The sequence below is a fragment of the Rhinichthys klamathensis genome, unplaced genomic scaffold, assembly GCF_029890125.1.
Source record: "Rhinichthys klamathensis goyatoka isolate OS25496 unplaced genomic scaffold, OSU_Roscu_1.1 h1tg000501l_1, whole genome shotgun sequence".
NCBI classification, from domain to species: Eukaryota; Metazoa; Chordata; class Actinopteri; order Cypriniformes; family Leuciscidae; genus Rhinichthys; species Rhinichthys klamathensis.
In genome coordinates, this window is record NW_026606982.1 from 647,151 (window position 1) to 656,268 (window position 9,118).

The following is a 9,118-nucleotide window of genomic DNA, read 5'->3' on the forward strand; positions in this document are numbered from 1 at the left end:
GGAGAATTGAACGTTCTTATAACCAAGAAATAACGTTAATACAACGTCTAAAAAACTGGATTTTTTTAAATTCCCTAGAACATTCAGAAATAACGTTTTTATAACTTAATGGGAACGTTATGAAAACGTTCTTATAACCTAAAATTGTTAGCTGGGGAAGAGGAGCAATTCGCGATTGCACTGAACACGTTTTAAGTGCAGGCATATTCTCTGAGCGAGGCAGCGAGCCCACTCAGCCCAGAGAGAGAATTCTTACAAGAGAAGTGTATCTGAGAGCGCGCGAGCAGAGAGATTCGCGCTCGGCACATCATATTCCGCGCGCGAGCAGAGGGATTCACGCTCGGCACATCATATTCCGCGCGCGAGCAGAGGGATTCACGCTCGTCACATCATATTCCGCGCGCGAGCAGAGAGATTCACGCTCGGCACATCATATTCCGCGCGCGAGCAGAGAGATTCACGCTCGCGCATAATATTAATGTAGGGTAGAGTGGGGGGAAACGCCCCCCTTAAGGAAAATGTGACATTACAGTGAAACAAAACATAAATGTGACTAGAATTGCCATCCCGGTTTTGAGTGACTATGGCAGGAGTTATTCACCAAATATTAAAATTGTTCAGCCTTCATAATTAACTAGTATTTTGATTGAAAATGTTTTTGTACAAAGGGGGCGTTTTGCCCCAGCGGTGGAGTAAAACGCCCCCCAAGGTGGGGTAAAATGCCCCCTTTCTTTCCAACCTGTTTTTAATAGATCAAGAGCGGAATTAACAGACAATAGTTTTTAATCTCTAAAAGTAAAAGGCAAGTAATGTATCAACATGTATATATATTAATATTTATTTCAGGAATGTCCAAAACAGCCAAATTTAACTACCTTCCATCAGTGAGCTGTAGCAAGCTAGCTAGCTAATGCTCACTTGAGGTAATTTTTTCATGTTTTGTTCAAATATTTTGATTTTACCACCTAGTTATACTGCATTAAGTGTAAAACAAAGGATTTGATAGAAATATGTTATTATAGTAATTATGATAGAGAGAAACTATGCCACCTGAGGGGGTGTTTTACCCCACAAGCTATGACTTTTTATTTTACTTTTAAAAAATATATAATTATATTCCTTATAAATAACATATGATCTCAAACTACAGACTTCACTATTCATCTATCACACGTCACTGAGATATCCTGCAGAACAATATTCTCTTAAACACTTGTTTACTAATATCTGAAAATTATAGCATTTACCATGTAATCCTCTTCTCTTCAAGTCACTGGTGTCAGCTTCTCCATAGAGATTTATATATTCCCGTTATCAACGTAGTGCATAGCAACAGTACAAATGTATCTTAACTACCTCTAGTTGTTATTTTGGGGAAAAAAGGTGGGGGGCGTTTTACCCCACTCTACCCTACTTTCGCGCTACAATAATGCGCTCTCGACATTTGACAGGATAATAACGCCATACTGGTGTGCTATGGAAACAGCCAGCCAAGCAAAATAAATACCAACTTTACTTAGCCAAACAGAATGGAGGTCAATACACATTTGTGGTAAATAGTTTCATGTGTCACTGAAGACTGGCGTAATGATGCTGAAAATTCAGCTTTGCCATCACAGGAATAAATAACATTTTAAAATATAAAGTTATTTTAAGTTGTAATATTTCACAAAAACTCTTTTATTATGTTTTTGATCAATTAAATGCAGCCTTGGTGAGCACAAAAAAAAAATGTCCACGTATAATGGCTCCTACACGTATGACTGATGCTATTATGTTAATGACATTAAGGGCTTCTACGCAACATTTTATAAAAGAGGCCCTAGGCCAGACCACGTCAAAGATCTCAGGATTTCTGAACGTACTGATGTACTGATGCAGTGTTGTTGTTAACTGACTGAGGGATATGGCAAAACACCAGTCTTGCCTGAAGAACTTTGAAATCTCATGAAACCAAAGCCTGGGTTCAGAAATTCTTTTAGCAGATTAAAAATGGACCAAAAATATTGACGACTTTTCAAAAATTGATGTACCCCTGAAAGTTAAGACAGATAAAATGTGAATGTACCCTGACTCTAATACAACCTGTTACTGACTAGCAATGATGTAAATAAAAAAAGACACCCCATGTCCCATCCGAAATTCAACAACTACTACTTGTGGCCACTAGGAAGTAAGATTGAATAAGTCTGGCTACAAAACATGGTACCAGCAGCAAGAAGTCATTTTCATTTGAGTGTTGAAGACCCGCCTGCTATATGGCATGGATTCATACACAAACAGAATTAAATATTTAGCTCTTCCTTAACCACTTGAAATACAAATAAAAATCTTTTACATAAAAGTCAGTGTTGAGTGGCTGCAGCTCTCTGTTCATTGCTGATTGAAATGGACTGCTCTTCAGTATCTTGGTTTTTGATCGGCTGTTCTTTTGAAGAAACAGGCAGTCTTGATACTAAAGTGGACAATCGGTGAAGAACAAGATCTGCTGTTGTTTTCAGACTGTGCTGTTGGGGGGGGGACACAGAAGCTTAATTAAATAAAAACATCAGTAATCAATAATAATAATAAAACAGCTCAGTGATAGTCACCTGAAGTATATGCAGGCCTTTTAAGGTAAGAACAGCTAACTCTCTTAGTCCGTCTCCTGCCAGGTCAAGATAAATCAGTGACAGTAGGGGACTTTTAAAACTCCGTCTCCACAGCAGCTGTAACTTATCCTCAAAAGCTCCTGTTGTTTGGGGAAATTTGTAGCAGAGCAGGTCCTATAGATAACAAATCAAATACATCATTGTGCATACTGGTTAGCCGATTATATTTCAAATTACCACCAGTGTTATGAACTCTTTCATTTTGGCATACATTTGTTCCCTATTATGCATATGTATTTTGAATCCAGCACTCTACCTGTCCATACGTTCCCAGTAGCAACTCATGCTGTCCGTCAAAGTCCAGATCAACAACGAGAGCACAGAGAACCGCATCACACTGGTCGCTTTCTGCCAAACACAGCTGTCTGCTCAGTCCACACTGCTCTACATCCCTGAACACACACACAATTATTTTACACCCAACCAGACACATGGTGCACTGAACAACAAGCAACATACTAAAGAGGCTCTAACCTGTAAACAACAGCCATCTCTATCGCACTGGTTACCAACAGATTAAATGTTCCCTTTTGACTACCTGTGGGGGAAAAAGACAGATAAAGAGAGATTAATAACAATAGTCTCAAGAGCAGTGGTTCCCAAACTTTTTAGCCCCCACAACTAGTGCTGCCGCGATTAGTCGACGTAATCGACCATGCAAATTAGTCGACGGCAATTTTTTTAGTCGACGTGTCGTTTTACTATTGACCGCTATTTATTTTTGGTCTCCCGTCACAAACGGCTCACTGTAATTCACCTCCACACACCAGTCTGTGCGCCGTGCGCGCCCTGCTGGTTTATCTGCTATCATTTTCCTTCACGTTCCCGCCCGCCTTCACTGCTTTGATATGAAAAATTGCGGAGGCAGGTGACGGAGCTTTCACAGTGGGCTCGTTTGCTGCAGTCCGAGCGCGAGCGCGATTGTTCCCGGCGCCCTCCGCAGCGTTGGTCTGGTTTCACACTCAATTCTATCGAACCCTGTTGAGTTTGCGTGCATCTTATGCCATCGCAAACGTGCACGGCGCATGATAGAAAACAGAACGCGGGTCAATATATTGTGTTTTTCAAACGGACTCTATTGAGGAGACAGTGGATTTCCAAATGTGTTGCCCTGATTGCAGACTCAACTCTCGCGTATCCGAGGTAAATCATCAACACTATCATCCCTTACATGTGTTTTATTTAACTGAATGCATCATAATCAGCTAAAACGCATGGGCAGGTTACTTAACTTCCTGAACAAGCGCTCCCGAGTCCGTGTTGCTTTCACATTCACGCGAACCGCGGCACGGGCCAGCCATGCACGCAAGTGTAAACGCGAGCTACATAACTGCGTGCCTGCCTGCTTTCAGCGCGACTCATAGTGTATAGCGCTTTTCACAGAAAATGCATTGCATCTACTTTACTATTCAGAGTATGCTTTTCAGAAATGTACATAAACTAATCATTATTAGCTTACTGTACATTTTTTAGGGCAGAACAAAGAGCTAATTTAACTTAAGTAATACATACATGTTTGTTATTAGAGGATTAGATTAGGACTCTGACTAATATGGTATAGCCTAATGGAAATGCAGATACTTAATGCTTAGATTTTTAATACATAATGTTTTTGAACAGGTGACATTTTATGTTTTGGCCCTTCAGTTGAGTTCAAAATAAAATGGACACAATGAAATAAACACTTGATTTTTTTTAAATTAGTCGTTTAGATTAGTCGACTAATCGAAAAATTAGTCGAAAGATTAGTCGTTAGAAAATTAGTCGTTAGTGGCCGCACTACCCACAACCCACATCAATAAGGCTCAAGTACCCCTTCATCAAAACTAAAGAATAAATGTTGTGAGTAAATAAAGACTGGACAAAATACACATTTAAAATTTTAATATTTTTAAATCCAACATTTGATGGAAAACAAAACCTTTAAATCTTATATTAAAAAATAAAAAAAAAACCATGAAATTACCACTATAACCAGTAGATGGTGGTAGAGGAGCACTTATTGGCTCATGTTAGCCATTTCCACTCCCTAAAAAACGTTCTGCTTTTTAATTTATATTAAGACATTATAAAACCACAACGTTAAAAAAATTATCATAAAAGTTTAGCACTTTTTGAAAAGTCACAAAGTCTCATGAAAAAAAAAAACCTTTTCTTCAAATTGCGAATGAATTACACAGAAAGTGAGCAAGGAGTGCTCCCTTTATAAGCGGTCAGTCAGTTCAACGCAAGCTCACGGATTTGGGCACACTTCCGAAAACTCCAATTTTAATAATTGAATCTTCCTAAAGTGCACAATAAATCTCTAACTTACAATGACATGCTTTGTTTGTTATAATGGGTTAGGGTTAGGTTTGTGAGCATGTAGGACATAAACTGGCATTAAACACCTCTGATTGGCCATTACTTTCAAAAGACATGCCTGTGATTGGCTACAATACTCAACGCTGCAAAATCAAGTTGTAATTGGACACATTTGGAGCGACTGATGCGGAACAAACCAAGCAAAATCAAAATATTTTCACGCACCCCTTGGAACCTGCTCACGTACTTCCGGTTGGGGATCACTGGTCTACTCTAAAGAACTTATCAGGCATTAATAACCTTGCATAAAGAGTAATAATTAATCTAGTCATTAAAATATATATTTAAAATAAATGCTTTTTTCTATTTATCCAAGAATCCTGAAAAAAATGCATCAGTTAGTTTCCAGAGAAATATTAAGCAGCACAACTGTTTTCAACATTGATAATAATAAGAAATGTTTCTTTAGCAGCAAATCAGCATATTAGAATGATTTCTGAAGGATGACACTGACACTGAAGACAGGAGTAATAATGCTGAAAATTCAGCTTTGCCATGACAGGAATAAAATATATATTTTTAATATATTCAAACAGAACAGTTATTTTATGCACCAACTGGTGATCATATGAGGTGTATCACTCACTGTTCGTCTCTGTGTTCTGGTGCTGCTCTTTCAAAGGGAACAGCAACACAGTGGAGATGGGACTGTCATGCTGAACACGCCAGTTCTGGAGAATCTCTAATAAGGCAAATGTGCATAGAAAGCCAGAGCTTTTATTAGACTATACATTCTAAGAAGAGAAGAGAAAAACTGTGCAAGTGTGTTTCTCACCAGGTCCCTTTTGGTTGACAAGAGAAAGTCCCACAGAACCATTCTGACATCCAAATGCAGTGAGACGCAGGTTTTGATCAATACTTAAGACATCTAACCATAATACACTGCAAAGCACACGAAGTACATATTAATAATTACCATCAAACATCTTACATAACAGCACAGCACATCATCCAAACCTGAACTGCAGAAAAGTAAACCACTCACTTGCTTGGCAGCTCCTGCAGTTCAGGAAATAGTCTTTCCACTGGCTGTTCCTCAAACTGGTGCAAAGAGGCATTCTACCAATCAGACAAAGAGGATGAACTTCAAATCTTCAGTATGAGAGAGAGAGAGAGACAAAGCAAAACCTTATTCTAACTACATTTATCAGCTAGGCTGACCTCTTTGTAAAGATGTATGCGCTGATCATGCCCACTGAGGAGAAAGACAGTCTCACTGGATCCATCTACACAATGCACCCTGCAAAACAAACATGTACTTCTGAACCCTAAATCTTTGTTATATTTCAAATACCACAACACACTGCATTTCATCTATTTAAATACTAAAAGACTACATAAAAACCTTACTGGCTCCTTTCATTGTAACATAAATGAACAACACAGTGACACACTCACTCAGTATGATAGAGCTGGAAGGGAGTGAACTGGAGCTCCAGGTTCAGACAGCTTTCTGTCAACCAGATGAAACCGTCAGATTATTCAGTATGGACCAACTTCAATCAGATTAAAATATGTAGCATATAGTATAATTTAGGCCATATGATGTGTGAATTCTTCCTTGTCTCAAGGAACCAGACATTTTTAAAAAATGACAAACTTATGACAAACTCACGTGCAATAGACTCCAGGTTAAACTCTGACCCTGGTTCATAATCACAGTAAATATTAAGGAAAGGAGTCGCTTTATCTCCTGAGTCCTGAGAGGAAATAGATCAAAATAAATGCATTTAGCAGAAAATGCAGCAAAAATGTCAGCTCTCATGGATGGAGAAAGAGTGAGCGAGGAAATTCCATCTAGTTTGAAACTAGTTACTTGTAACGATGAAGCACACCTTAATGAAGGTTATTCCTACGACCAGTCCTCTTTTAGGGGCAGATTTGTTGAAGGCGTCAATGGAGACGATTTCTGCATCAACTTTATATTAACAAAACAAGAAATATGTTTGCATTAGACAGCAAGCTAGAACAAAAGACTTTCAAAGCAAACGAACAGGTTGTGACCTGGTATATATGTGAACTGAATCTCTCTGGCCACAGGTCTGATCTTCTTCTGCAGGTCCTGGTATCTGAAGCACACTACTTTCCCCTTCAGAGTCGCTGCCAGTAACTCCTGCTCGCCTGCCTGGCATAGTCCGTATATGTTACTCTGCGAGGGAAAACGACTAAAACTGTCTTCCACAAATGGACACAGGCCTTTTACATCCGGCAACATCTTACAGATGATCACAAAAGAAATAAAACAATTCCTCTGGATCTTACTGGACTGCCACACTAGTGACAAAAAACACCAACTTCCGGGTATGGGTGGGTTGTGAGTAAATTTAACCAATCATCTGTGTTTTTCGAACCGATTGACGAATCACAGATTTCCAAATGAGGCTGTCGTCATTGGCTGTCGCCGACGAATAAAATAGAGTAAAATATTATTACATGGCTTGGTTGAATTCTAATGTAGAATGCGGTCTGTTATTTCTTGATAACAGACCGCTGCTAAGTATAACGTTACACCGTTGCCATGAAAAAAACAGAGTGTTGCCATGGACTCAGTTCTTCTCACAGGAACGGACTATTTTCTTTAGCGGAAGCAATACAATCGTTTTTAAATCAATAAACTCCTTTTTTAAATCAATATTTTTTGTCAAATTATTTATTTATTTGGTAGGCAGCCATGTAATTAGCGGGATAATGTAGAGCGAGGCGGTTGTTATAGCGGCTGATTCAAGACCCCGACGCGAATCAGCCTGTCGGGGTTACATTAATAAATCCCTTACGTATTGAATAGTACAAACATAATAGTATAAGTCGTATAGTAATATCATATATAATAATATAATAGGCAGAAGAGGAGTAGAGGCGAGCGGTATCTTGGAAATGCAGAGAACAGTCCACTGACAGGCTTTCTTCTGCCTTCCTTCAGGTTTGTGTTGTCCTGGTTGTTCCACTGGCTAAAATGTGGAAAAAAATATAAATGAGCCACGTTTAGATGACGAGCAATCAAAACACCTCTTCTTTGAAGAGATGAGTCGGTTCAGCTCTATCTGTAATTCTAACAGCCTATGCGAAGTATGTAGCCTATTTTATATATGGTAGGCTAAGCCACAGACAGACCCTCTCATCTCCCAATAATAATAAGACAATACACTCAATTTTATTTAACGCAAATATTCCATATCAGCTTGTTTATTGATCATGTCGTATCATTCTTTGTGGTTAAGATGCATTAAACTGAAACCAGTGGGAGGCTATTGCTATTATTCTATTAGTTAAATTTCCGATGAGGAAGAACTGGGGCCTCCAACAGAGGGCGAAATTACATGCATTAATTAATTTACTTTATTTACAATCTTTTTCAAGTGGCAGCCAACACAATGAATTATACAATGGAATTAAATACTATGGCTAACAATTTTGTAAAAAAAAAAAAAAAAAAAAAAAATTTTTTAAATAAACCAACCAACAAACACATAAAAATAAAACGAGCAGAACATGATCACAAAAGCCATCTAAATGTAAAAATCGGCAGATTTTGTATTTTTTATAACTAAATACCCAGTATTGTCCAATTAGTACCAATTTGACCACATTATTAGATCCTATATTGTTTTGTTACGCAAATGAATGAAAAGCATATGTTGCAATCTCTGCCTCCCCCTGTCGGCTTGTTGGAAAAAATGCGTATGTTTGACGTAGTGGGGCAGGTGAATTATGGGAGTGTAAACAAAGCATAGCGGGGGGGATTCAGTCTGAGTTTACGGTGCGAATGTAGTAGCGACGCAGGCTATGGTCCAGTTGAATGTTAGCAAGCAAAGTACCTTTGAGAGTAATAGCCCATATACCACTGAGAGTAATAAAGCCCGAGTTCATTGTTGCAACCAACCGATGTCTCTCTTTTTGTGCTTCGGCTCTGTTAGCCTGGACAACTAGACGCAAGTTACCTGCCACGAGCCAAGCTATTATGTTGAGACCAGCTCGCTCCCAACTACGGTTCGGGGCGTGGAAGCTGTAAAGGTAACACTGGGGGCTCGTCCGGGATTAAACAAGCAAGAAGAAAAGAAAAAAAAAGTTTTGTCGGACGCACAATGACGGCGCTCGGGACTAGA

General features: G+C 38.9%; 1 protein-coding gene across 1 annotated transcript; it reads right to left on the minus strand.

Annotated features, from left to right (window-relative positions):
- Positions 1-2,129: 2,129 nt before the first annotated feature.
- On the minus strand, positions 2,130-7,324 carry kptn (kaptin (actin binding protein)). The gene is made up of 12 exons (XM_056237837.1): positions 7,020-7,324; positions 6,851-6,933; positions 6,631-6,715; positions 6,414-6,468; positions 6,177-6,255; positions 6,001-6,074; positions 5,791-5,897; positions 5,602-5,697; positions 3,126-3,189; positions 2,908-3,043; positions 2,592-2,765; positions 2,130-2,507 (listed from the first exon to the last, which is right to left on the minus strand). The coding sequence occupies exons 1-12, from the start codon at positions 7,228-7,230 to the stop codon at positions 2,346-2,348; spliced, it is 1,326 nt and encodes a 441-aa protein (XP_056093812.1). The 5' UTR covers positions 7,231-7,324; the 3' UTR covers positions 2,130-2,345.
- Positions 7,325-9,118: the final 1,794 nt, after the last annotated feature.

Coding starts and splice junctions, on each gene's coding strand:
- kptn (XM_056237837.1), bottom strand. CDS start 7,230: ATGTTGCCGGATGTAAAAGGCCTGTGTCCATTTGTGGAAGACAGTTTT. Junction 6,256..6,413: donor TTCCAGCTCTATCATACTGA/GTGAGTGTGTCA, acceptor TTTGTTTTGCAG/GGTGCATTGTGTAGATGGAT. Junction 2,766..2,907: donor TACTGGGAACGTATGGACAG/GTAGAGTGCTGG, acceptor TGTTATCTATAG/GACCTGCTCTGCTACAAATT.